This window comes from Bos indicus x Bos taurus, chromosome 2 (genome assembly GCF_003369695.1).
Source record: "Bos indicus x Bos taurus breed Angus x Brahman F1 hybrid chromosome 2, Bos_hybrid_MaternalHap_v2.0, whole genome shotgun sequence".
Classification (NCBI taxonomy): Eukaryota; Metazoa; Chordata; class Mammalia; order Artiodactyla; family Bovidae; genus Bos; species Bos indicus x Bos taurus.
In genome coordinates, this window is record NC_040077.1 from 34,224,563 (window position 1) to 34,252,239 (window position 27,677).

The 27,677-nt window shown below is 42.9% G+C and overlaps 1 protein-coding gene and 1 long non-coding RNA gene across 4 annotated transcripts in view; one reads left to right on the plus strand and one right to left on the minus strand.

The window, feature by feature from the left end:
• Window positions 1–339: 339 nt before the first annotated feature.
• Window positions 340–27,030, minus strand: LOC113903329. Of its 2 annotated transcripts, none has more exons than XR_003514080.1 (3): window positions 26,953–27,030; window positions 25,488–25,674; window positions 340–1,107 (listed from the first exon to the last, which is right to left on the minus strand). It is a non-coding gene; the product is annotated as an uncharacterized LOC113903329 (long non-coding RNA). The 2 variants fall into 2 exon arrangements; XR_003514079.1 differs by lacking the exon at window positions 340–1,107 and adding an exon at window positions 24,440–24,756.
• The window catches only part of DPP4 (dipeptidyl peptidase 4), an 84,810-nt gene continuing 83,295 nt past the window's right edge, over window positions 26,163–27,677 (plus strand). Inside the window, exons 1-2 of one of the 2 annotated variants that reach the window (XM_027559292.1) lie at window positions 26,163–26,490; window positions 27,008–27,095. In XM_027559292.1, the coding sequence (XP_027415093.1) occupies window positions 26,485–26,490; window positions 27,008–27,095 (94 nt within the window). In that variant the 5' untranslated portion in view covers window positions 26,163–26,484. The remainder of the gene's footprint in view (window positions 26,491–27,007; window positions 27,096–27,677) is intronic. The other variant, XM_027559302.1, reaches the window with a different exon arrangement.

Sequence of the window (27,677 nt, forward strand, 5' to 3'; positions counted from 1 at the left end):
TCTGGTTCCTCTGCCTTTTCTAAAATCAGCTTGAACATCTGGAAGTTCACGGTTCGCATACTGCTGAAGCCTGGCTTGGAGAATTTTGAGCATTACTTTACTAGTGTGTGAATGAGTGCAATTGTGTGGTAGTTTGAGCATTCTTTGGCATTGCCTTTCTTTGGGATTGGAATGAAAACTGACCTTTTCCAGTGCTGTGGCCACTGCTGAGTTTTCCAAATATGCTGGCATATTGAGTGCAGCACTTTCACAGCATCATCTTTGAGGACTTGAAATATCTCAACTGGAATTCCATCACCTCCACTAGCTTTGTTCACAGTGATGCTTTCTAAGGCCCACTTGACTTCACATTCCAGGATGTTTGGCTCTAGGTGAATATCACACCATCTCACCCATAGATAAAAATCAACTACTCATAAAAAAAATTCAGTGGATGAGAGGTCCAGAAATCTGATTTTGTATATGTTTGAGTTAACTTTATGATTTAGACTAAAATAATGAAGACTGACTTGTTTTACAGTAAATTCTGTGTTTGGCTGAAACTTCAAAGGGTAGTTGCTAAACATAAATGATCTCTTAGCAATTATGCCTTTCAAAACAATAGAGAAGAGAAAGCTACTGAAAATTTTCTACCAGCAATGACTTCATAGAGAAGTGTAGGGAAAAACAGAGGCTCTTCTTGAGAAAACATGAACTTTAATCAGAGAACCTGGTTAGTCCAGGCTGCTTTATTTCACTCCCTTCATAAATAAGAATGCCTAGGCCACTCCTCTGTTAAAAAAAACTGGATCTGGAGAGGACAGCAGGTCATCACGGCTAGAGCAAGAGGCACCCTATGCCTCTGAGTGTCGGAGATCCAGGAAGGAGATTCCATGTACAGAGTGAAGGTCTCTGCAGGACCAAGGGTTGCTGTATTTTGCCACTATGTGTGATATACCAGGTGCCGCACAAAGTCATTGGATAGAAACTCTTGACAATTGTATCAAATCTTGCCAAATATAATTTTATGAATTGTATTTATACGAAACTCTACACATGTTTAGCAACACAAGTAACTTGAATTTCTGGGTCTGTTTTATCCATATGTGCCTTCTTAGTTCCTGAAAACTAAGAGAAAGAAAAAGAAAGGTTATAAAAACAAATGTGAAGACATAGTCTCTGCTTATAAAGGGTGTATATTCTTCTCGGGCAGAAAAGATGAACTATACACAAAAGAATTAGAGAATACATCTTCTCTTACAATTCCCCTCCTCTCTTGGGACATTAAATATTTCAGTTACACTTATACCACCCCCTTTCTCAAGAGCTCAAACACCGGCTGTGGAACAAACTTGGATAAAACACTTCTCACAATCCCTTTTTAGCCAGGGAGCCCATCTGGGAAACCCATGCAGTGTCTTCATATTAATTGTAAGTTCCACTGACTTTGGGATCTACCTTAGTCAGTTTTCCCCATGAGGCAATACCTCCAAAGTCTTAGATGGAAAATTAAGAAAATAATGCTAGCAAAAAGCACTAATGATAAACTCACTCTCATTGGAGCCTACCAGTGGCCCTTTCATATCTTCTGTATTTTCTTACATCAGGCTTACAATACAGCCTGCAGGTGTGTTAGTCACTCAGTCATGTCTGACTCTTTGCCACCCCATTGACTGTAGCCTGCTAGGCTCCTCTGTCCATGGAATTCTCCAGGCAAGAATACTGGTGTAGGTAGCTTTTCCCTTCTCCAGGGGATCTTCCTGACCCAGGGATTGAACCTGGGTCTCCTGTATTGCAGGCAGATTTTTTTTACCATCTAAGGCACCAAAGTGCTGCTCAAAAAAGACAAAGAGGTATAGCCTGAGTAAGTCCTTGCCCTTTCTCTTGCTGTATCAACATGTCTCCCCTGTAATAACTACCAAATGAGCCAGAGATTAAGACATGAAAATTGTCTTGGATTTTTTGGTGGCATGACTATGAAAGGCTGACCAGTTCACCACCCTCATTCCATCCAGTTTTAAAAGTTTCTAGAAAAATTCTGCAACACATTTTAAAAAAATCAATTGGCATTTAGAGGAAAAAATGTAAAATACACCTACTACCCAGGAAACAAGGGTTTCCCTGGTGGCTCAGCGGTAAAGAATCTACCTGCCATGCAGGAGACATGGGTTTGATCCCTGGGTTGGGAAAATCCCCTAGAGAAGGAAATGGCAACCCACTCCAGGATTCTTCCCTGGGAAATCCCATGGACAGAGGAGCCTGGCAGGCTACAGTCTATGGAGTTGCAAAGAGCTGGACAAGACTTAGCAACTAAACAACAACAACAACCCAGGAAACACTATCAATACTTGTCACCTACCTTCCAGCTCAGTGGAATCCCAGAGCACTCAGGATATCCCAGGATATTCTTTTATCATGTTTTGCAGAAGTTTCACCTGTCATTCCTCTAGCTGTCCCTTTCCCCATATCTCAGCCTTACAGAGGTCAGTCTAGCCCTATTACATGCTCTTCTCTGTGACACCTGGGAACATCTGCTCAAAAGCTTTCAAACTGGAGTTTGGAGGTTGCTCAGGGCACTGGAATACAGACTCCAGCTTACTTCTCTCCAAATTTGACTGCAACTATTTTTTAGCCTTGGAATTCATATTTTTCAACATTTAGGTCTTTTTTTAATCTCTGCTTATTCTCTCCTATTTCTCTGTGTTGTGTAATATTCCTTTGAGTTATCTTTTTCCAAGGAATTCGAAGAACTCAGTGACTCAGCTCTCCACCCACATGCCCACATGAGGCAGGAGGTTCTCCTCCCTGCTGCCCTGAGATACAAAACTGTTTGCCTCCAGCGTGGCTCTGTTTTTCCAGCTGTCGAGCAGCAGCTGGCCAGATTTTTTCCTACAGGCTGAAAATTCACATGCAGCAAAGTGGGCTATGGCGTGGCAGGGTGGATGCAAGGTCTCAAAAAGAGCACAGAGGAGAAGTGGAATCTTGGAACTCAGAGAGACAGTGAAGCTATAGAGAGAGACAAGTTTATCGATTTTACATGCCACATACCAGGCTAGCTATTGGGAATACATGGAATAAAACCTTCTCCCCAGCCCTTAGTAGGAAGAGACACAAATGTATTAGCATTTACTCATTCAATAAATCTGTAAACACTATGTGAACAGCTATTACATGCCAATCCTTACTGGAAAATGGTGGAGTAGGAGGACATTCGATCATCTTCTTCTGTGAGAACTCCAAAATTACAACTCACTGCTGAAAAACCATCGACAGGAGAATGTTGGATCCCACCAAAAAGATACCACATGTCCAAGGGCAAAGGAGAAGCCCCAGGAAGACAGGAGGAGGGGATAAATTGAGTTTAGAATCAAACCCCATGTCACCAGAGATGCTCAGAGGGCTCAAACAAAACATTGTGCACACAAGGAGATACCATGTCGCTCAGTCATGTCCAACTCTTTGCAACCCCATGGACTGTAGCCCACCAGGCTCTGAGGAGCCTCTCAGTCCATGGAATTTTCCAGGCAAGAGTACTGGAGTGGGTTGCCATTTCCTTCTCCAGAAAGACTAGGCCAGACCTGCTTTTGATTGTTTGGGTGTCTCCTGTGGAGCTATGGATCAGCAGTGGCATGCCACAGGGGCAGGGACTCTGGGTGCAGCCGACCTGCATATGACATAAGCCCTCTTGGAGGAGGTCGCCATTAACCCCACCATAAAGCCACCAGAACTTACACAGGACTGGGGAAACAGGCTCTTGGCCCAAACAAAACCTTGTGCACACCAGGACACAGGAGAAAGGGACAGTGTCCCCTCAAGAGACTGACCCAGATTTGCCCGTGAGTGTCCAGGAGTCTCTTGCAGAGGAGTCAATTGGTGATGGCCTGCTGCAGGGTCCGGGGCACTGAGTGAGGCAGTGTGCCAGGGACTTGTTGAAGGAGGTAGCTATTATCTTCATTATCTCCAGCACAGTTTGGCCTCAGGTCAGACAACAGGGAGGGAATACAGCCCCACCCATCAACAGAAAATTGGATTAAAGATTTATGAGCATGGCCCCGCCCAACACAAAAAGACCCAGTTTCCCCCTCAGTCAGTTTCTGCCATCAGGAAGCTTCCATAAGCCTCTTATCATTATCATTAGAGGGCAGACAGAATGAAAACCACAATCACAGAAAATTAACCAATCTGATCACATGAACCACAGCCTTGTATAACTCAATGAAACTATGAGCCATACCATATAGAGCCACCCAAGACAGATGGGTCATGGAGGAGAGTTCTGACAGAATGTGATCCACAGGAGAAGGGAATGGCAAAACACTTCATTATTCTTGCCTTGAGAACCCCATGAATAGTATGAAAAGGCAAAAAGATAGGATACTGAAAGATGAACTCCCCAGGTTGGTAGGTGCCCAATATGCTACCGGAGATTAGTGGAGAAATAACTTCAGAAAGAATGAAGAGACGGAGCCAAAGCAAAAACAACACCCAGTTGTGGATATGACTGGTGATGGAAGTAAAGTCTGATGCTGTAAAGAACACTATTGCATAGGAACTGGAAATGTTAGGTCCATGAATCAAAGCAAATTGAAAGTGGTCAAACAAAAGATGGCAAGTGTAAACATTGACATTTTAGGAATCAGCAAACTAAAATGGACTGGAATGGGTGAATTTAACTCAGATGACCATTATATCGACTACTGTGGGCAAGAATCCCTTAGAAGAAAGGGAGTAGCCCTCATAGTCAACAAAGAGTCTGAAATGCAGTCCTTGGATGCAATCTCAGAAATGACAGAATGATCTTTATTCATTTCCAAGGCAAACCATTCAATATCACAGTAATCCAAGTTTATGCCCCAACCAGTAATGATGAAGAAGCTGAAGTTGAATGGTTCTAAGAACACCTACAAGACCTTCTAAAACTAACACCCAAAAAAGATGTCCTTTTCATTACAGGGGACTGGAATGCAAAAGTAGGAAATCAAGAAACACCTGGAGTAACAGGCAAGTTTGGACTTGGAGTACAAAATGAATCAGGGCAAAGGCTAACAGAATTTTGCCAAGAGAATGCACCTATTCCAACAAGAGAAGACTCTACACATGGACATCACCAGATGGTCAACACTGAAATCAGATTGATTATATTCTTTGCAGCCAAAGATGGAGAAGCTCTATACAGTCAGTAAAAACAAGACTGGAAGCTGACTGTGGCTCAGACCATGAACTCCTTATTGCCACATTCAGACTTAAATTGAAGAAAGTAGGAAAAAGCACTAGACCATTCAGGTATGACCTAAATCAAATCCCTTATGATTATACAGTGAAGTGACAAATAGATTCAAGGGATTAGATCTGATAGAGTGCCTGAAGAACTATGAACAGAGGTTCATGACATTGTACAGGAGGCAGTGATCAAGACCATCCCCAAGAAAAAGAAATGCAAAAAGGCAAAATGGTTGTCTGAGGAGGCCTCACAAATAGCTGAGAAAAGAAGAGAAGTGAAAGAGGAAGGAAAAAAGGAAAGATATACCCATCTGAATGCAGAGTTCCAAAGAATAGCAAGGAGATATAAGAAAGCCTTCCTCAGTGATCAGTGCAAAGAAATAGAGGAAAACAATAGAATGGGAAAGACTAGAGATCACTTCAAGAAAATTAGAGATACCAAGGGAACATTTATGCTAAGATGGGCTCAATAAAAGACAGAAATGGTATGGACTTAACAGAAGAAGAAGATATTAAGAAGAGGTGGCAAGAATACATGGAAGAATTGTACAAAAAAGATCTTCATGACCCAGATAATCATGATGGTGTGATCACTCACCTTGAGCCAGATATCCTGGAATGTGAAGTCCAGTGGGCCTTAGGAAGCATCACTACGAACAAAGCTAGTGGAGGTGATGGAACTCCAGTTGAGCTATTTCAAATCCTGAAAGATGATGCTGTGTAAGTGCTGCACTCAATATGCCAGCATATTTGGAAAACTCAGCAGTGGCCACAGCACTGAAAAAGGTCAGTTTTCATTCCGATCCCAAAGAAAGGCAATGCCAAAGAATGTTCAAACTACAGCACAACTGTACTCATCTCATATGCTAGCAAAGTAATGCTCTAAATTCTCCAAGCCAGGCCTCAACAGTTTGTGAACTGTGAACTACCAGATGCTCAAGCTGGATTTAGAAAAGGCAGAGGAACCAGAGATCAAATTGCCAACATCTGTTGGATCATCAAAGAAACAAGAGAGTTCCAGGAAAATATCTACTTCTGCTTTATTGACTATGCCAAAGTCTTTGACTGTGTGGGTCACAACAAACTGTGGAAAATTCTTCAAAAGATAGGAATACCAGACCACCTGACCTGCCTCCTGAGAAATCAGTATGCAGGTCGAGAAGCAACAGTTAGAACTGGACATGGAACAGCAGACTCGTTCTGAATCAGGAAAGGAGTACGTCAAGGCTGTATATTATCACCCTGTTTATTTAACTTATATGCAGAATACATAATGTGAAATGTTGGGTTGGATAAAACACAAGCTGGAATCCAGAATGCTGGGAGAAATATCAATAACCTCAGATATGCAGATGACACCACCCCTATGGCAGAAAGCCAAGAAGAATTAAAGAGCTTCTTCATGAAGGTGAAAGAGGAGAGGGAAAAAGTTGGCTTAAAACTCAACATTCAGAAGACTAAGATCATGGCATCCAGTCACATCATTTCATGGCAAATAGATGGGGAAACAATGGAAACTTTATTTTGGGGGGCTCCAAAATCACTGTAGATGGTGACTGCTGCCATGAAATTAAAAGAAGCTTGCTCCTTGGAAGAAAAGCTATGACCAACCTATACAGCATATTAAAAAGCAGAGACATTATTTTGTCAACAAAGATCCACCTAGTCAAAGCTATGGTTTTTCCAGTAGTATGTATGGATGTGAGAGTTAGATTATGAGGAAAGCCGAGTGCTGAAGAATTGATGCTTTTGAACTGTGGTGTTGGAGAAGACTCTTGAGAGTCCCTTGGACTGCAAGGAGAGCCAACAAGTACATCCTAAAGGAAATCAGTCCTGAATATTCATTGGAAGGATTGATGCTGAAACTGAAACTCCAATACTTTGGCCACCTAATGTGAAGAACTAAATCATTGGAAAAGACCCTAATGATGGGAAGGATTGAAGGTGGGAGGATAAGAGGGTGACAGAGGATGAGATGGTTGGATGGCATCACCAACTTGATGGACATGAGTTTGAGTAAGCTCCAGGAGTTGGTGATGGACAAAGAAGCCTGGTGTGCTGCAGTCTATGGGGTAGCAGAGAGTCGGATATGACTGAGCTATTTAACTGAACTGATTACATGCCAGACTTTATTCTAAGCCCTGGGAGTACACCAGTGAACAACACAGACAAAATCCTTGGAGATTATTGGATACAAAAATGCATGGTTGGGACTTCCCTGCCATCCAGTGGTTGACTTTGCCATCCAATGCAGGGTGGTACAGGTTCAATCCCTGGTCAGAAAACTAATATCCCACATGTCTTTGGCAGAAGGAAAAAAAAAAAAAGCACAAAAATATAAAATATAAGGAATATTGTAACAAATTCAATAAAAATTTTAAAAATGATCTACATAAAAAATCTTTAAAAATATTTTTTTTAATGTAGATTGGATAATCATATGGAGTCAGTAGTCAGACCTCTTGGGTTCAAATGCTGGCTATGTGATACTGAGAAAAATATTTGTTAATAGTTCTCTATGCCTCCATGTCTTCCATCTGCAACATGAGGATGATAACAGTACCTGTTTCATAGGATTTTTATGAGACTAAATGAGCTAATACAAGTAAAGAACTTAAAGGAACATCCAACATGTAAAATAGGGTCCATAAATCCATAAATCAGCAGTAAAGATTGCTCCTGCAATGTAGGAATCACAGGTTTGATCCCTGGGTCAGGAAGATCCCCTGGAGGAGGAAATGGCTTCCCATTCCAGTATTCTTGCCTGGAAAATCCCATGGACAGAGAAGCCTGGCGGGATACAGTCCATAGGGCCACAAAGAGTCGGACATGACTGAGCACGAACTCACACACACAATTATTATATTCAATAATTACATTGCTATGCTAAGTCGCTTCAGTCATGCCTGACTCTGTGCGACCCCATAGACGGCAGCCCACCAGGCTCCCTCATCCCTGGGATTCTCCAGGCAAGAATACTGGAGTGGGTTGCCATTTCCTTCTCCAATGCGTGAAAGTGAAGTTGCTCTGTCGTGCCCGACTCTTCGCGACCCCATGAATTGCAGCCTACCAGGCTCCTCCGTACATGGGATTTTCCAGGCAAGAGTACTGGAGTGGGGTGCCATTGCCTTCTCTGCGATAATTACATTACTCAGTGACAAATGCTTTGTTAAAAAGATGTAAGCACAAAGTTCCCTGGGAGCAGAGAGGCAAAGCACTTCACTTGGACAAGTGGTGGGCAAGGCCTCTTAGAGGGAATGGTACTGGAATCTGGGAGGGTGACTGGAATTTAGCCAGATGAAAAACAAGGGAAATGGAATACCAGGCAGAGGGAGCATCATGTTTGAAGATCTGGAAGTAAAGGAGAGGACAGCAATGCTTAGAAATGCCAGTCGCTTGATATAGGTAAAAGGTTAAGGAGGTGAGCTTAGAAGGAAGATGAAGGAGAGACGAGATCACGTTAAGGAATTTGGACTTTATTCTGCATCAGAAGCCACTAACTTTAAACAAGAAAGTAATAGAGGCTGCACTGGAGTGAAATTACAATAAAAGAGGCCAGCTGGGAAAGATTGAAGGCAGGAGGAGAAGGGGACAACAGTGGATGAGATGGTTGGATGGCATCACTGACTCGATGAACATGAATTTGAGCAAGTTCCAGGAGTTGGTGATAGACAGGGAAGCCTGGCCTTCTGCAGTCCATGGGGTTACAAAGAGTCATACGACTGAGTGACAGAACAGATCAGAGGAGATTGGAAGGACGGTCTGAACTGGAAGAGAAAAAGGCCTAAAAAAGATGGAGTGAGCTTAAAGGGATGCAGACAAATAAAAGAGATGCTAATGAAGTTGATGTGTGGGGTGCCGAGTAGACACTGAGGAGGACCCCTGGGTTTCTGGCATGGGCAATGTGGCAGCACTACCTCTTACCAAAGTGGGGCATGAGGGAAAGGCCAGAACTTTGTAGATAGGGTTGGGGATGAGCAGGGTAGTGGCAACAATAATTAATAATTAACTTACTCTTGGATAAATTGCACTTGATAGGCCTCTGAGTCATCCAGGCCAGGACATCCAAGTGACTCAGAATCCAGCCTAGAGATCCCAACTACAGAGATAATCAGCATGTAGATAAATTTGCAACGTTCAGGGAACGGCCGTGATTACTCAGTTATTATCTCATTAAATCTCCACCACTCTGTGAAGTAGCTTTTTCAGAAAAGACCCTTGGGCATGTAGTAATTGAATGACAGACCCAGGCATGTTTGACTTCAAAAGCCTTTCTCTTGTCTCCTCCACGCTGCCTCCTCGGTGGTACATTGATTGGCTGGATGAAGCTGGTATTTCTGTGTTCTTTGGTACTTTGCTGAGTTCACGAAGTCCAACACTTCTGTAGTTTCTCGAAATATAAATATTAATGATACATACCTGCCACAGTCAAAACAGGATAAGAGAAATAGAAAGCCAAGAGATACTGTCAATGAAAAAAATTAATCTGTCGATCTAAGAAATTAATAAGAGAATTTTACTTGAGCAAAATTGAGGATTATAACCCAGGAAAAGCCTCTTAGAAAGCTCAGAGAACTATTCTTCCCATTAGAGGTCGAAGCACAGTTATATAACTTTTTGAGACAGAGGGCTGTACATTAAATCATGTTGATAGTTTGCACAACCCAGATCTGTAAGTACAAAGTGAGTAGTGAGTCATGGGTCATTGAAGCCCCTTACAAGATTAAGAAGCTTATCTCCTAGGGCATCATCTCACTGATGTTCGAACAACATTGCTGTTTATGGCTGAGAAGGTATTTTCTGCCAATGAAGAACCCTGGTTGATGCATGTGCAGATATATAATGCATATTAGGGGGGAGAGACATGGCCAGAGGGCAGAGAAAAAATAGTATGCTTAAATTTTACTTAGCCTTAGAATATGAATTTTTGCTTCATTCATCGTAAGGGGAGTGATGGAGGTATGTGCAGGTGTATTTGCCAAAATGTTTTGAAGGCTTCTGGCCTTAGAAGTCCTGACAAAATGCCTATGTCAATCCTGTCAACCTCCAGGAGAAGCTACTTACAGAATAGATGGAATTTGAGATAAGAGAAAGGGGAGGAGAGCCTCTGCCTCTGGGGATTGGTTCAAAACAGATATTCCTGAAAGGGATACCACAGCACAGAAAAGAAAATGAGAGAAGAGACAGCAAGACCTGGGAGGGAAACAGAAGGAAGAGCACCTACAGGAAGAAGCCAAGAGGACTGACGACCGAACTCTAAACATCAGATCCACAGCCCAACACTCTCCTGTGGTCCCTGGGAGGCTAACCTCTCCCACTCCAACCTCCCCTCCCTCCAAATACTTTCTAGGGGCCTACTATTGTCTTTCAGCCACTAAGTCATGTCCAACTCTTTGCGACCCCATGAACTGCAGCATCCAGCATCACCTGGAGTTTGGGCAAACGTGTGTCCATTGAGTTGATGATGCCATCCAACCATCTCATCCTCTGTCACCCCCTTATCCTTTGGCCTTCAATTCTTCCCAGAATCAGGGTGTTTTCCAATCAGTCAGCTCTTCAAATCAGGTGGCCAAAGTATTGGAGCTTCAGCTTCAGCATCAGTCCTTCTAATGAATATTCAGGGTTGATTTCCTTTAGGATGGACTGATTTGATCTCCTTGCTGTCTAAGGGACTCTCAGTTGTCTTCTCCAGCACCACAGTTGTAAAAGCAACAATTCTTCAGTGCTCAGCCTTCTTTATGGTCCAATTCTCATGTTGGTACATGATTACTGGAAAAACCATAACTTTGACTATTCAGACCTTTGTCATTAAAGTAATGTCTCTGTTTTTTACTATGCTATCTAGGTTTGTCATAGTTTTTCTTCCAAGAAGCAAGTGTCTTAATTTTGTGGCTGCAGTCACCAGTCTGCCACTCTTTCCATTTTTTCCCCATCTATTTGTCATGAAGTGATGGGACTGGATGCTATGATATTAAGTTTTTTGGATACTGAGTTTTAAGCCATCTTTTGCACTTTCTTTTTTCACCCTTATCAAGAGGCTCTTTAGTTCCTCTTCACCTCTGCCATTAGAGTGGTATCAGATTTGTATATCTGAAGTTGTTGATATTTCTCCCAGCAATCTTGATTCCAGTTTGATTCATCCAGTATTAGGGGCCAGTTGAGTTTGGGTGAACTCTGCGAGTTGGTGATGGACATGGAGGCCTGGTGTGCTGCAATTCATGGGGTCGCAAAGAGTTGGACATGACTGAGTGACTGAACTGAACTGAATGAAAGCTTGGAGAAGGGAATGACAAACCACTTCAGTATTCTTGCCTTGAGAACACCATGAGCAGTATGAAAAGGCAAAATGATAGGATACTGAAAGAGGAACTCCCCAGGTCCGTAGGTGCCCAATATGCTACTGGAGATCAGTGGAGAAATAACTCCAGAAGAATGAAGGGATGGGGCCAAAGCAAAAACAATACCCAGTTGTGGGTGTGACTGGTGATAGAAGCAAGGTCCAATGCTGTAAAGAGCAATATTGCATAGGAACCTTGAATGTTAGGTCCATGCTAAATGCTAAGTCACTTCAGTCATATCTGACTCTGTGCGACCCCATAGATGGCAGCCCACCAGGCTCCCCAGTCCCTGGGATTCTCCAGGCAAGAACACTGGAGTGGGTTGCCATTTCCTTCTCCAATGCATGAAGGTGAAAAGTGAAAGTGAAGTCGCTCAGTCGTATACAACTCTTAGCTACCCCATGGACTGCAGCCTACCAGGCTCATCTGCCCATGGGATTTTCCAGGCAAGAGTACTGGAGTGGGGTGCCATTGCCTTCTCCATAAATCAAGGCAAATTGGAAGTGGTTGAACAAGAGATGGCAAGAGTGAATGTTGACATTCTAGGAATCAGCTAACTAAAATGGACTGTAATGGGAGAATTTAACTCAGATAACCATTATATCTACTACTGTGAGCAGGAATCCCTTAGAAGAAATGGAGTAGCCATCATGGTCAACAAAAGAGTCTGAGATGCAGTCCTCAGATGCAATCTTAAAAATGACAGAATGATCTCTGTTCGTTTCCAAGGCAAACCATTCAATATCACAGTAATCCAAAGTCTATGCCCCAACCAGTAATGCTAAAGAAGCTGAAGGTGAACGGTTCTATGAAGACCTCCAAGACCTTTTAGAACTAACACCCAAAAAAGATGTCCTTTTCATTACAGGGGACTGGAATGCAAAAGTAGGAAGTCAAGAAACACCTGGAGTAACAGGCAAATGTGGCCTTGGAGTACAGAATGAAGCAGGGCAAAGGCTAACAAAGTTTTGACAAGAGAATGCACTGGTCATAGCAAACACCCTCTTCCAACAACACAAGAGAAGACTCTACACATGGACATCACCAGATGGTTAACAACGAAATCAGATTGATTATATTCTTTGCAGCCAAAGATGAAGAAGCTGTATACAGTCAGCAAAAACAATACCGGGAGCTGATTGTGGCTCAGATCATGAACTCTTTATTGCCAAATTCAGACTTAAATTGAAGAAAGCAGAGAAAACCACTAGACCATTCAGGTATGACCTAAATCAAATCCCTTATGATTACACAGTGGAAGTGAGAAATAGATGTAAGGGACTAGAACTGATAGACAGAGTGCCTGATGAACTATGGATGGAGGTTCATGACATTGTACAGGAGACAGGGATCAAGACCATCCCCATGGAAAAGAAATGCAAAAAAGCAAAATGGCTGTCTGGGGAGGCCTTACGAATAGCTGTGAAAAAAGAGAAACAAAAAGCAAAGGAGAAAAGGAAAGATATTCCCATTTGAATGTAGAGTTCCAAAGAATAGCAAGGAGATATAAGAAAGCCTTCCTCAATGATCAATGCAAAGAAATAGAGGAAAATAACAGAATGGGAAAGACTAGAGATCTCTTCAAGAAAATTAGAGATATCAAGGGAACATTTCATGCAAAGATGGGCTCAATAAAGGACAGAAATGGTATGGACCTAACAGAAGCAGAAGATATTAAGAAAAGGTGGCAAGAATACACAGAAAAACCATACAAAAAAGATCTTCAAGACCCAGATAACCACGATGGTGTGATCACTCACCTTGAGCCAGACATCCTGGAATGTGAAGTCAAGCGGGCCTTAGAAAGCATCACTACGAACAAAGCCAGTGGAGGTGATGGAATTTCAGCTGAGCTATTTCAAGTCCTGAAAATTGATGCTGTGAAAGTTCTGCACTCAATATGTTAGCAAATTTGGAAAACTCAGCAGTGGCCACAGCACTGGAAAACTTCAGTTTTCATTCCAATCCCCAAGAAAGGCAATGCCAAAGAATGCTCAAACTACCACACAATTGCACTCATCTCAAACGCTAGTAAAGTAATGCTCAAAATTCTCCAAGCCAGGCTTCAGCAATACGTGAACCATGAACTTCCAGATGTTCAAGCTGGTTTTAGAAAAGGCAGAGGAACCAGAGATCAAATTGCCAACATCCGCTGGGTCATGGAAAAAGCAAGAGAGTTCCAGAAAAACATCTATTTCTGCTTTATTGACTATGCCAAAGCCTTTGACTGTGTGGATCACAACAAACTGTGGGAAATTCTTCAAGAGATGGGAATACCAGACTACCTGATCTGCCTCTTGAGAAACCTGTACGCAGGTCAGGAAGCAACAGTTAAAACTGGACATGGAACAACAGACGGGTTCCAAATAGGAAAAGGAATATGTCAAGGCTGTATATTGTCACCCTGCTTATTTAACTCATATGCAGAGTACATCATGAGAAATGCTGGGCTGGAAGAAGCACAAGCTGGAATCATGATTGCTGGGAGAAATATCAATAACCTCAGATATGCAGATGACACCACCCTTATGGCAGAAAGTGAAGAGGAACTCAAAAGCCTCTTGAAAGTGAAAGAGGAGAGTGAAAAATTTGGCTTAAAGCTCAATATTCAGAAAACGAAGATCATGGCATCCGGTCCTATCACTTCATGGGAAATAGATGGGGAAACAGTGGAAACAGTGTCAGACTTTATTTTTTGGGCTCCAAAATCACTGCAGATGGTGATGGCAGCCATGAAATAAAAGACGCTTATTCTTTGGAAGGAAAGTTATGACCAACCTAGATAGCATATTCAAAAGCAGAGACATTACTTTGCCAACAAAGGTCCATCTAGTCAAGGCTATGGTTTTTCCAGTGGTCATGTATGGATGTGAGAGTTGGACTGTGAAGAAAGCTGAGCACCGAAGAATTGATGCTTTTGAACTGTGGTGTTGGAGAAGACTCTTGAGAGTCCCTTGGACTTCAAGGAGATCCAACCAGTCCATCCTAAAGGAGATCAGTCCTGGGTGTTCATTGGAAGGACTGATGCTGAAGCTGAAACTCCAATACTTTGGCTACCTCCTGAGACTCTGATGCTGGGAGGGATTGGGGGCAGGAGGAGAAGGGGACGACAGAGGATGAGATGGCTGGATGGCATCACTGACTTGATGGACATGAGTCTGGGTAAACTCCAGGAGTTGGTGATGAATAGGGAGGCCTGGAATGCTGCTATTCATGGGGTTGCAATGAGCTGGACACAACTGAGAGACTGAACTGACCTGAATGAAAGCCTAACCATTTCTGACATTTGGTCTTGGGTTTTGCTGACAAGCTTGGGTGGATTCACAATGATAAACTTTTTTGTAAACACTGTGATCCCCCTATCAGACCTGACTTGTTCACTGTGAATTTTCCAGTACACTGCCTGGCAAAGTAGCATATCAACAAGTACAAACCTTGATTGAATTAAAGTTAAATGTAAATAAATAATGAGCCACAGTAAAAATATTTTTTAAGAATCTAGTAGAATAGTTTAGCACCCAACTAATAAAAGTATAAAAAAATAAGTCTTCAAAGTCTGAATAAGATTGGAAAATGCTTTACTTAGTTGACATTTTTAGAACACCAGCTAGTAATACCCATTTATTTTTGAAGTTCCCATTATATATTCTCAAAGGTAGGCCACATGCTTAGCCATAAAGTACGTCTTAAGAACTTAAAAATTATTTTCTGATCATAACAAAATTATGTTAGAAGTCAACAACAATAAGAAAAGGTAAGTAAATAAATAAGTAATAAAATAAAAATCTAAAATATATTTTGTATTTTACATAATAGACTTGGCATATTGAAATATTTTTGTCTCCCATTAGTAGAAGGCAGACTACTAGGCTAACCTTTGAGCAGCCACCAATTAGACTTTCTTCTCAATATTGATGGCCATCACCTAGTTTCTATCTAAAAGTCTTTGGATGGTCTTTGCTTTGTTACTCACTATTCACATGAATTCACAATTCCTCTTTTAGTCACTGCTGAATTTTTTTTTTTTTTAGTTTATCTGCCCGCTGGTGCATATGACAGAAAGTCTTAACTCTAAAGGGAAAGCATTTGTAGTAAAACCCTCAAGAAGTAGTCATTTGAGCAGTGAGCAATTTTCATATCAAAATTGAAGTTAACATGTAAATATTCAAGAAACTAAGTAAGTGTCTTTGTATGTATAAGACTCCCATTGAATGACTTACTAAACTCTTCTGGCACTTGCCTGCATTTCCAAATATCTTTGAATATTATGACTGCTGTAGTTAAATAGCCAAAATATCACTTAAATTATTCACACAGTGTGACTGATAAAGGACAAGATAAATAACAGCCTTTGGGATGGTTGAAGAAAACAGAGATCAATAGATGAGCCATGCATGCTACTGAAACATTGAAATGGAGAAGTTAATTATTAAACCTGTGGTGTCTCTTTAAATATGTACGGTCTTCCTTGGCTGCAATCTTCATTCTGTATTATGGAAATAAACAAAGATCACCCAAATGAGAACAAGCCACGGCTATTTTTTCAGAGCTTAATATAGCAAGAATCAGCTCATAATGACATTTGGACTCAAAGGTCAGCAAGGCAGTGGCAGCGCTTTACCGTGAAAAGTAGTGGGGGCTTCCAGAATGCTGGACCTGGAGATGGGTCTCGTGTGGGAAACAGGAGGCAGGCTGATGAGAAGTGGGGCTTCTGACAAGATTGAATTAACGAGCATATTCATCTATTTCTGGTTGGTTCTGGGTTGGAAAGAAGGGCAAAAATAGGGAAGCTGACAATCAGTGAAGACCTGACCACTTTGGACAGATTGTTGTAGAGGCTGTGAGTGAGAATTCAGTTGTCTGGCCCTTGTCTATTTGCGTGTTCAGTCTCTCAGCATTAAGATTTCATACATTAGCTTTACCAGAGTGAACTTAGTATTTCTATCCTATGCTAGAACCAGCACTCTAAAGGAGTAGTTATATTCTGGCGATCCTGAGTAATTGCCACATCCACTCTGGAATCAGTGTCGCTACAGAGCATACATTCTCAGTGAGGGCAATATCACCCCCTTGGGAGTGGTTCTTGGGGGCAAAAATAACGTTCTCTTCTGATGTATGAAGCACAGATTTATGTAGAACATATAATAATATGTATTTATATAGAACATGTAATACATAAACAGAGATACAGAATTCAAGTTGAGTGTGGGGCTCAGGAAAAAAATCTCTGAAATAGAAGTGAGAGTGGGGAGAGGGTAAAGAATAAGGAAATTAAAAGTTTGAGAAACATGCTGTAGAGCCTAGATAAATACTTCTACCTAAAACAAAGCTTTTCCAGCAGGGAGTTAAATAGCATCGGACCTTCCCTCTTGGAGTACCTTTGTCTGGTCATTTCTGGTTTGAAATTTCTCCCCAGTTGGTTTAGTTTCTGTTCTAAATACAACTACTGTCACTTCTCTCAAAGCACTAGGTATAGTGCCAGAATAAAGGCCCATACAGCCATAGCAGACTCCCCTGTAATATCAGTAAAAAGATCCAATTCCCACATAGTCACTCTTTTCCATTGCCAGAAAACAGATGTTAGTTCAAAAAATATACAGTGAGAGTCATGGTTTTACTCCACCATTTTGTCAAGATAAAGGAGAGTCATGTAATTTTAAACTGTATGTTTGATCCACTAAAATTACACTACAATCACTGGACTATTATGGATAAAAAAGAAATGACTGTACACTTAAAAATGGTTAAGATGGTAAATTTTATATTATTGTATATTTGACTACAGTTTTAATAAATGACAGGCTAACTTTTCACTCTAGTCCAATGCCAAGGTCTTTGCATATAGCAAAGATCCTTGTGTACATGAAGTCTTTTTTCCTATCTTATTGTTCTTAACAGCGTACAATGAATCTGAAGGCCTTTCTGCATATAAGTTTCTGATTATGTGCTCTACCACTCAGAAGAGAGTATGTGTTTCCTTCCATGGCAAATTAGATATCTCAGTTTAGTTAGAGTCCCTAGCTTTGTTCTATTGGCTCTTGCTCTTTCCTACAATGAGAGCAACCTAGTCAACCTCTCCCCTCCTTCACTATCGCAGCCTCATATACATGTATTACCATCACCACATCACCTCCCGTTTACAGATTGCATGTGTGCCCGCTCAGGCTCTTCAGTCATGTCTGACTCTTTGTGACCCTACGGACCTTATCCCACCAGGCTTCTTTGTCCATGGGATTCTCCAGGCAAGAATACTGGAGTGGGTTGTTTCTAAAGTCTCCTGCATTGGCAAGCAGGCTCTTTACCATCTTTACCACTAGGTCCACCTGGGAATCCCAAGCCATAAAGGAATTATCATAACCATGGCCATTTTGTAAGAATCTAGCTCCAAGGATCTTAAATATATTTTCTCATAAAATCATATAATTATGTCTTAAGTCAGTAGCTAATATAAGCAAACTGTTCAAATTTTTAAAAACCCATAGACTATTCAAAGAACAATCAAAGAAGTGCACAAAAGCCTCCTCTCTGGCTAATGTCTGTTCTAATAGGAAGCAAGAGACCTTAATTATGTATTGAGTATAAGATGAACTACTTATTTGGTATTACTGATCATTGGGGCAAGGAAAACATTTCACACTACACATGGGAAATAGTTTTTAGAGACTTGTATATAAACAAATACAAATCAACATGATTTAAATTCTTTTATGACAAGCTCCACACAGAGAAGCACCTGCCCAATTAATTTTGCAACATTCAAGTTTATGATTCTCATCCCATCTCTAGTTCTTCCATTTCTCAGCTATCCAGCCTATGCTGTTGCCTGTTTTTTATATCTAAAGTTAAGTCTGATTGTGTTCCTTCACCTGGCAAAAACTCTAAGTGGCTCCCTAGTACATACTGAATACTGAATTTAAGACTAAAGCATATGTCCAGGATCAACCTTTATACTTTATATCCTGATGAAACTAAACTAATAGATAGTCCCTAAAGATCTCCAGGTTTCTCACTCAGCCTTTGTATACAGTTATTCCTTTGGCTTGAAATTTCTTCTTTCCATACATCTAAATCCATAGGATTATCCACCTAGCTAACTATCATCTCTGTATCTCTAGGTGGAAATTAATTTGGTTGTAAATAGCACACTCGCTTGGTGGCTCAGTGTTAAAGAATATGCCTGCTAGTGCAGGAGGCCCAGGTTCAATCCCTGGGTCAGGAAGATCCCCTGGAGAAGAGAATGGCTACCCACTCTAGTGTTCTTGCCTGGAGAATGCCATGGACAGAGGAACCTGGTGGCTATAGTCTGTGGGGTCGTGAAGAGTTGGACATGACTTAGCAACTGAACAACAACATCACAAGCAGAATAATCTGCCAAACTCTGGTTGGTAGGGAAAGCAGAAAATGGTATGGAAACAGATGGGGTTATTGTTGAAGGTAACCCGGAGGAAGTGACTTTTGACCTGGATTATAAAGGACATGCGGAGAAGGCAATGGCACCCCACTCCAGTACCCTTGCCTGGAGAATCCCATGGATGGAGGAGCCTGGTAGGCTGCAGTCCACGGAGTCGCTGAGGGTCGGACACGACTGAGCGACTTCACTTTCACTTTTCACTTTCATGCATTGGAGAAGGAAATGGCAACCCACTCCAGTGTTCTTGCCTGGAGAATCCCAGGGACGGGGGAGCCTGGTGGGCTGCCGTCTATGGGGTCGCACAGAGACGGACACGACTGAAATGACTTAGCAGTAGCAGCAGCATAAAGGACATGCTAGAAAAGTCATTCCCACACAGGTGGACAGAGTTCTCTAATTAGGTGGAGGTCAAGGAGGGCACTGGGAAAAAGAAGAAATACCTTTGTACTTCCTTTACTTCTCTTGCAGAGCAGAGGGACAGGAGTAAGATCTGTTCAGCTCCCTCACCACTCTCAGCCCTGTCATTCTCGCTCTCTCCTTTCTTGCCACACATGAGATCCCATTTTTTCCTCACTTCCAGTTGCAGCCACCAAGAACACAGAGAAAGACCCAATGTTATATTTTGCTCATTTAATTTTTCATTTATTCCACCAACACTGATTGACTACTCTGTTCCAGGCATTTAACGAGGCACTATAGAGAGAAGGATGGAAGAGAAAGATAAAAGAATAAATGCGATCCAAAAGTCTACAAATAATAAATGCTGGAGAGGGTGTGGAGAAAAGGGAACCCTCTTACACTGTTGGTGGGAATGCAAACTAGTACAGCCACTATGGAGAACAGTGTGGAGATTCCTTAAAAAACTGGAAATAGAACTGCCTTATGATCCAGCAATCCCACTGCTGGGCATACACACTGAGGAAACCAGAAGGGAAAGAGATACGTGTACCCCAATGTTCATCGCAGCACTGTTTATAATAGCCAGGACATGGAAGCAACCTAGATGTCCATCAGCAGATGAATGGATAAGAAAGCTGTGGTACATATACACAATGGAGTATTACTCAGCCATTAAAAAGAATACATTTGAATCAGTTCTAATGAGGTGGATGAAACTGGAGCCTATTATACAGAGTGAAGTAAGCCAGAAGGAAAAACATAAATACAGTATACTAATGCATATATATGGAATTTAGAAAGATGGTAACAATAACCCAGTGTACGAGACAGCAAAAGAGACACTGATGTATAGAACAGTCTTATGGACTCTGTGGGAGAGGGAGAAGGTGAGGGTGGGAAGATTTGGGAGAATGGCATTGAAACATGTAAAATATCATGTGGGAAACGAGTTGCCAGTCCAGGTTCGATGCACGATACTGGATGCTTGGGGCTGGTGCACTGGGACGACCCAGAGGGATGGTATGGGGAGGGAGGAGGGAGGAGGGTTCAGGATGGGGAACACATGTATACCTGTGGTGGATTCATTTTGATATTTGGCAAAACTAATACAATTATGTAAAGTTTAAAAATAAAACAAAATTAGAAAAAAAAAAAACTAAGGCACACTTAAGGCTCAAAAAAAAAAAAAAATCACTTTTGAACTACAAAAAAAAAAAAGAATAAATGCAACATCTCCAATCTTTATTAGGAGACAATTTAACAAATAATATGTAGTGTTGGGCTGTTTATTTGGTTATTTTTCATTTAGACCCTCCTGTCCATCCTTCACCCTTATCTTCCCTGCCCATTGCCCCAGGAAAATGACGCCTGCAGATAACATCCTCTATTATCCAGGTTCCTTTGTCCTCTGCCTTTAGTTGGGACATACAAGCAGGAAAGACTAGAAGAAAGAGACCAGAGTATTTATTCCGTCTGTTTTTTATCTGCTTTGTGCTGCAATCTGACATTGGCTGCATCCTTCCAGGGCAATAACTCACAGGGACCCTACTTCAAAGACTCCGTTTCTTTAAAGAAGCTATTACTATAAACATCTCCAGGAATAACATGGTAATCAAAACGTGTAACCTCCAATGGTGGTGTTTCATTTATCATGGGGTACTTAAGAACGAAGTTCATGGGTAACATTCTAAGTTATGGTTTGATTTCACCACTTAGAAAAATTCTAAATCTGAGTCAAAAATCTCACTTTAGTTGCCATAATAGAAATTCATGTCTTTTCATTGTTTCCAGATTCAAGTCAGTTCGTAGACCCAAAACGCCCTGTTTGAAACAGAGACCAGAGCCTGCAATGCTCCTACAGTACATCCTTAAATCTTCTTCCCAGTCTCCTTCAGAAAGACATGGGATTTACAGCTATGTTTGAGAATGCTCAGTGAGAAGGGATATGACCAGACCTCCCAGGAGTTATTAAATCCTGGCTCTAGGAGTTAAAACATCCATTGCTATGGAGTTAAAACATCAGCCGTGTCCAGGGTACATTAATTTTTCTATTAATGCTGTAACAAATTATTATAACCTAGTGGCTTAAAACAACACAAATGTATTGTCTTATACTTCTGGAGCTCAGAAGTCTGAAATAGGTCCTACTGGGTTACAGTTGGAGAAGGCAATGGCACCCGACTCCAGTACTCTTGCCTGGAGAATCCCATGGGCGGAGGAGCCTGGTAGGCTGCAGTCCATGGGGTCGCTAAGAGTCAGACACGACGGAGCGACTTCACTTTCACTTTTCACTTTTATGCATTGGAGAAGGAAATGGCAACCCACTCCAGTGTTCTTGCCTGGAGAATCCTAGGGACAGAGGAGCCTGGTGGGAGGCCGTCTATGGGGTCGCACAGAGTCGGACAGGACTGAAGCGACTTAGCAGCAGCAGCAGGGTTACAGTCAAGGTGTCATCAGAGCTGCATACCCTCTAGAGGTTCTAGGGGAGAATTCATTTCCTTATCTTTTCTGGCTTTAAGAGGCTGTTTGCATTTCTTGACTCATTTCTCCCCTCACCCACAGAGATGGTGCAGGTTCCCTACCCTATACTCAGTTAACTTCCTGCTCAGCCCAGACAAAAGATGGATTATGGAACCATGTCCATTGTACCAGCATGGTAACTTCACTGGACCAGACAATACAATCCTAGTATCTGTGGCTATTAACTTGAAGAGTACTTTTTTTTCCTTCAGGGCCATCTCAAATTGCCATCACCTGGAAGAGTGAGCAGTATAATTTTACCATCTTACTTTCAGGGAAATGTCAACTATCATGTTGTTTAATCACTAAATTATGTCCATCTCTTTTACAAACCCATGAACTGTAACCTTCCCAGCTCCTCTGTTCATGGGATCTTCCAGGCAAGAATACTGGAGGGGGTGGCCATTTCTTTCTCCAGGGATAGAACTGCATTGTCTCCTGTGTCTCCTGCATTGACAAATGGATTCTTCACTGCTGAGTCACCAGGGAAGCCCCAACTCTCTTCTCTATCATAATATAGCCTCCTGGGATCTTGATCATCTTGAAATCCCATAGAACATCACATGGGTCCATTACATTGGTGACAAGCTAATTGGACCTTGGGAACAGTAAGTAGCAAGTTCCTTATATATTTCAGCAAGACAAATATGACCACAGAATAGAGGAGAGGTCCCATGAAAATGTTTGCAAGGATTCAAGGGACTTAGTAGTCTAGAACATGTTATGATATCCCCCCTAAAATGATGGGTAAGCCACTACACCCTGTGTGCCCACCAAAAAGAGGAACAGTATTTGCCAGAACTCTCTGGATTTTGGAGACACCATATACCACAACCAGCTGTGCTTCTCCAACCTATTTGCTCGGTAGTACCTATGGCTATCTGTTTTGAATGGAACCTAGAACAAGAGAGGGCTCCCTAGGTCTAGGCTATAGTGCAAGCTGCCCTGATCCTTGGATCTTAATGACCCAACAGATAATAGTTATTACAAGTGTCTGTGGCAGGCAAAGCTTCTGGCAAGCCCCAATAGGAAAATCACAGATAATCTGCCTAGGATTTTTAGAAAAAAGTCATGCCCTTCGCCTAAATATTAGTTATCTTTTGATGTATATTAAGGTTTCCCAGATGGTGCTAGTGGTAAAGAACCTGCCTGCCAATGCAGGAGACACAAGTCTGCAGTTTGATCCCTGGGTGGGGAAGGTACCCTAGAGAAGAAAATGGCAACCCATTCCAGTATTCTTGCTTGGAGAATCCCATGGACACAGAGCTTGGCCGACTGCAGTCCATGGTGTCATAAAGAGTTGGACACGACTGAGGCAACTTAGCCTGCATACACAAAGGTAACACCCAAACTCTGGGGCTCATTTTAGATGTGGGCTACAACAGTCAATGACTATTCACTATATGAAAATCAGTTCCTCTCTTTCTACAGGGCCCTGGTAGACACTGAAAACATGATCTTAGAACAGCTGGTATATTAGTGTGTGGGGCCCATTTAATACACATATAGGATGGCTTAACAGCATTTCATTGCCTGACAGTTCTGAGGCTGGGGTTGTTGTTGTTCAGTTGCTCAGTTGTATCTGACTCTTTGCGACCCCATGGAGGGCAGCAGGTCAGGCTTCCCTGTCTTTCACTATCTCCTGGAGTTGGCTCAAATGCCCGTCCACTGAGACAGTGATGCTATCCATTTGAAGGCTGAAAGACTGAAATCAAGGGATCAGCAGGGTTGGCTCCTTCTGAGACCTGAGGGAAAGGATCTGTTCTAAATCTGCCTCCTAGACTTGTAGATCATAGTCTTCTTTGTGAGTCTCTTCATATCCTCTTCTCTCTATGTGTATCTGTCTCTGTTTTCAAATTTTCTCTTTTTATAAGGACACCACTCATAGTATATTAGGTCCCACCCTAATGATTTCTTTTTGACTTGATGACTTCTACAAAGACCTTGTCTCCAAATAAGATAACTTTCTGAAAAGTTACTGGGGATTGGGATTCCAGCATATCTTTTTTGGAGGTGACACAATTCAACCCATAACTATACAACCTGAACTTCAATAACAAACTGGTTGTTACCTGGCCCACCAAATGACAAAGCTGAGTATGTTCAGCCATGTCCCATGATTAAGTGAAAATGGTATCTATAGATCCAGTAGATGAGCACAAGTGATTCAGATGGCATAAGAAAATTACATAAGCAATGAGCTTGGACTCCATGGTGCTTCTCCCTCTGCTTGGTGTTTTTCCTAAACACACACCTATAACTGCATAGCAGTTCCTCATAAACAGGCAACAGAGAAGGGAAGAGTCTGCCTTATGCAAAGTAAGCTGGCACCAGTCACGAATGATGGCTGCTACATTATAGCCCCTCTCGGGGATGCTCTGAAATAGAGTAGAAAGAGAAATCTTCCTAACAGCGAGAACTTGGAGTAGTACATCTGTTTTCCATTGTGCATGAAAAGAGAGATGGCCTAATATAAGATTTACACTGACTTACACGTGGTGGCTAATGTGTTGGCCAGTTGGTGTCTTAGAGACTTGGGAAGAGCAAGATGGAAAGACTAGCGACAAAGAGGTCAGGTGGGAGAAATTTAGGAACGAATCTCTTGAAGTTGACCGAGTGTGGAGATATTTGTGTTTTGTGGAATACTTTCCAGAGAACAAGATGATCTGCCCATGGATGTCAGCCAGCTTCCCTGGAGCTTGCTGAAAGAATAGTGTCATGGTCGGGGTATGGAGGTTAAGCATGTGGGCCGTTGTACAGACTTCCCTTCTCCATTGCTGAGTACACGAACCGATGAGAGCTGAGGCCAGCACTGAGCCATTCCCTGGAGTCCTTTCCAGCTCCAGTTCACAGGCTGCAACCACACTATTGATTCACCTTTCCCAGCAGCTGGAAGAGGGAGGAGGAGATGGATCTGAGAAATACTTGTAAAGGCAGAACTGAGAGGAAATGATGAAAGTAGCAGGAGAATGGAGAAGAAAAACTGAGACGACTCAAGTCTTTCATTTTTGTAACTGATGAGTGAGGACACTTTTAATGTAATTGGCGAATGGGGGTACTTTTAACGAAGACAGAAATCATCAGAGGAAGGTGAGGTGAGACTGATGGAAGGGACAAAGAGTTCAGTTTGGGCCTCTGAAGGTGGGTGTGGGTAAGTGGATGTATCATAAGCAACTAGCAGTCAGAGGGGAAAATGATTCCTGAGTTCAGAAGTGCCATTCAGACTGGAGATAAAGGATGGAAACTGAAATTTACTCATAATCATATGTTAATGCCCCACAGGACTTTGCATTTCGAACTTTTTTACCTCTAACTTTGGAAGAGAGACTTTGTTTTGCAGCTGAGTGAACAAGTTGAAGAGGCCTTTTAGAGAGCAGGAGTGCTTATCCACAAGAGGAAGTAAGTAGAGGGACCCTAATGCAAAGGTTCTGTTGTGTATTTCAGACTGAAAGTGCCAAGTGCACAAACCTCATCTATCTTGTCTCACTTCTCTATCTCTGAAATCTAGATGAGAGTCTGATGCTTTGTATCCATACAAGTATTTGCGGGATGGGTGAAATAAATGGGAGGATATGGGGATGAATGAGTAAAGGAAAAGGGGAATGAGTGAAGGAACCTACCAGGCATCCTGGGGACCTGGAGGAAGAAGCCACACCTGCTTTTAATTTTTTTTCCAAATGTTCTTTGGAAGACTGAAAGATAAAAGGCCGTAGGGAGCGGCAGTTAAGAACATGTACTCTGAATTCAGGCTCCACGACTTCCTAGCTGCCTTTACTTGGACAGCTGACTTAACCTTCTTCTTCCTCCCTGTAAAATAAACACAAAAATGCTTAGAGTAGCTCCTGGGAAAAAGTAAGTTGCACATAAGTGTTAGAGTTATTATTTCTGGCATCATGATGAGAAGGTAAGCCTGAAAGACAAACCAGAAACCCCCTGCGGAGAATGAATCCGGACACTTAGCCTCTAAGTGCCATCCACAAGCGAACAATCGCTTTTTCTCTCTCTGCCTTCCAGGAGCTATAAATACCCTAGAAATCCCCACCATACCATTCACTGGCAAAGGACAGAGATCTGGGTTTTAGTTTCAGCTGCCAGCAATGAACTCTCTCAGTCTGCAGAGCCCTATACCCTCTCTGGGCTAAGTGCCCTCACTTGCCCACTCGAAGTTGCGGGAATTGAGCGCAGAGGTCCCTTTCAGTGAGGGCGGGCCATGCTCTCCCGCCGACCTGCAGCCTCCGTGTTCCACGTCGGATGCCTGCCGGGCGCCCGCTCGCCGCAGCTCGGGCTGTCACACCCCTCCAGCGCGTTCCGGGGACCTCGCACTCTGCGCGTCCGGCGGCCACCCAGTGCCCCGCGCGTCCATAGGGAGGTGCCTCTCGGGCGCCCCCCGGCCCGGACGCTAGTTCTCCGGGCCGGCGCGCCTTCTCCCGCAGCCTGCCTGCAGCCCTTTATACCCTGCCAACCCGGCGCTCACTAATGTTTAACTCGGGGCTGAAACTTGGAAGCGCCTTGTGACTACGTGCCCGGAGCTCCGGAGCTGCACGCGCGTCCGGGCGGCTCGCCAGACTTCTGACTGCGCTCCGGCTCCGAAACTTCAGTTTCGAAGAGACGCAGACCATGAAGGTGAGTGATTAAAGGGCCCCCCCACCCCGCAAAGAGCCCCCGGGGTGAGTTGTAGATGCCTCTTCACTAAAGTCTCCCCAGATTACCCCCCACCCAAAGCTCGCAGATCGAAACCAGGGGCTCTCATTAGGCGGAAGCTCCAGAGCCACCCTCTGACAGGTGAAGGGACGCCCCAAGGCTCCTGGCTCGCTCTCGAACCCGCGGGGCTAAGAACCCAGGAACCGAGCCTTGGAGGACCTGGAGAGCCACGGGCAAAACGCGCGCCAGAACCCTTACTTGGCTTCTGAGGTGCGTTTAAACGCAAACATTAAATTGCCCGGAGGCCAGAAGTTCAAGGGAAAGCTCCCTTGCAACCTCCGACTCGCGAGCTCCAAACCCTCCCAGCCCCCTGTGCCCCTCTCCCAGTGCGCGCGACGGCAAACTCCGCTGCCTTCTGGGCAGCCGGGGCCCCGACCCTCTTACCCAGACTGGGGCCAGATGGCTGGCTCTAACTGGACCTGACCTGCCCGGCTTGCAGACACCATGGAAGGTGCTCCTGGGATTGCTGGCGATCGCTGCGCTCGTCACCGTCATCACTGTGCCCGTGGTTCTGCTGACCAAAGGCAGTAAGTTTAAAACATTTGAAAAAGATAAGACGGTTGGAGACCGGGATCAGGTTCTATTTTAACATTCCAAGGAGACCTAGGAATTTTGCTGGGGACTGGGTGGGACCAGTGTGCCAGGTCGTGGAGCTCAGGCTTCGCTGGCGTGATCGCTGCTTCTAGCGTAGCCGCTAGATTCGCTTCGTTGGTCTCCTGTGTTTAGGCTGCGAGAGACCTGCACCTGCCACGTTTTACATATGGCAAAAACATACTTCCTGAAAATAAGGGGAAATTTTGAGATCTCTTTTTATCAAATTTAAATTTAGTACCTTTTTAATCTCCGTTTTTTTTTTTTTTCTTAAAAAGAACTTTCATGATTGTGATCTTCAAAGGAAAAGAGACAGTGTTTAAAGATCCCAACAAGCTGTAAGGATGCCATGAAGGGAGGGAAAAAATTAAGAAAAAAACCCCAAATACAGTTTTGAGAAAAGAAAGTCCATAGGGAACCCAGGTGGTTTTCCATAAGGCTGATGGAAAATATCACTGTGTCCATGGTGAAATTCAGGTGGTTTTCCATAGAGCTGATGGAAACTATCACCATGTCCA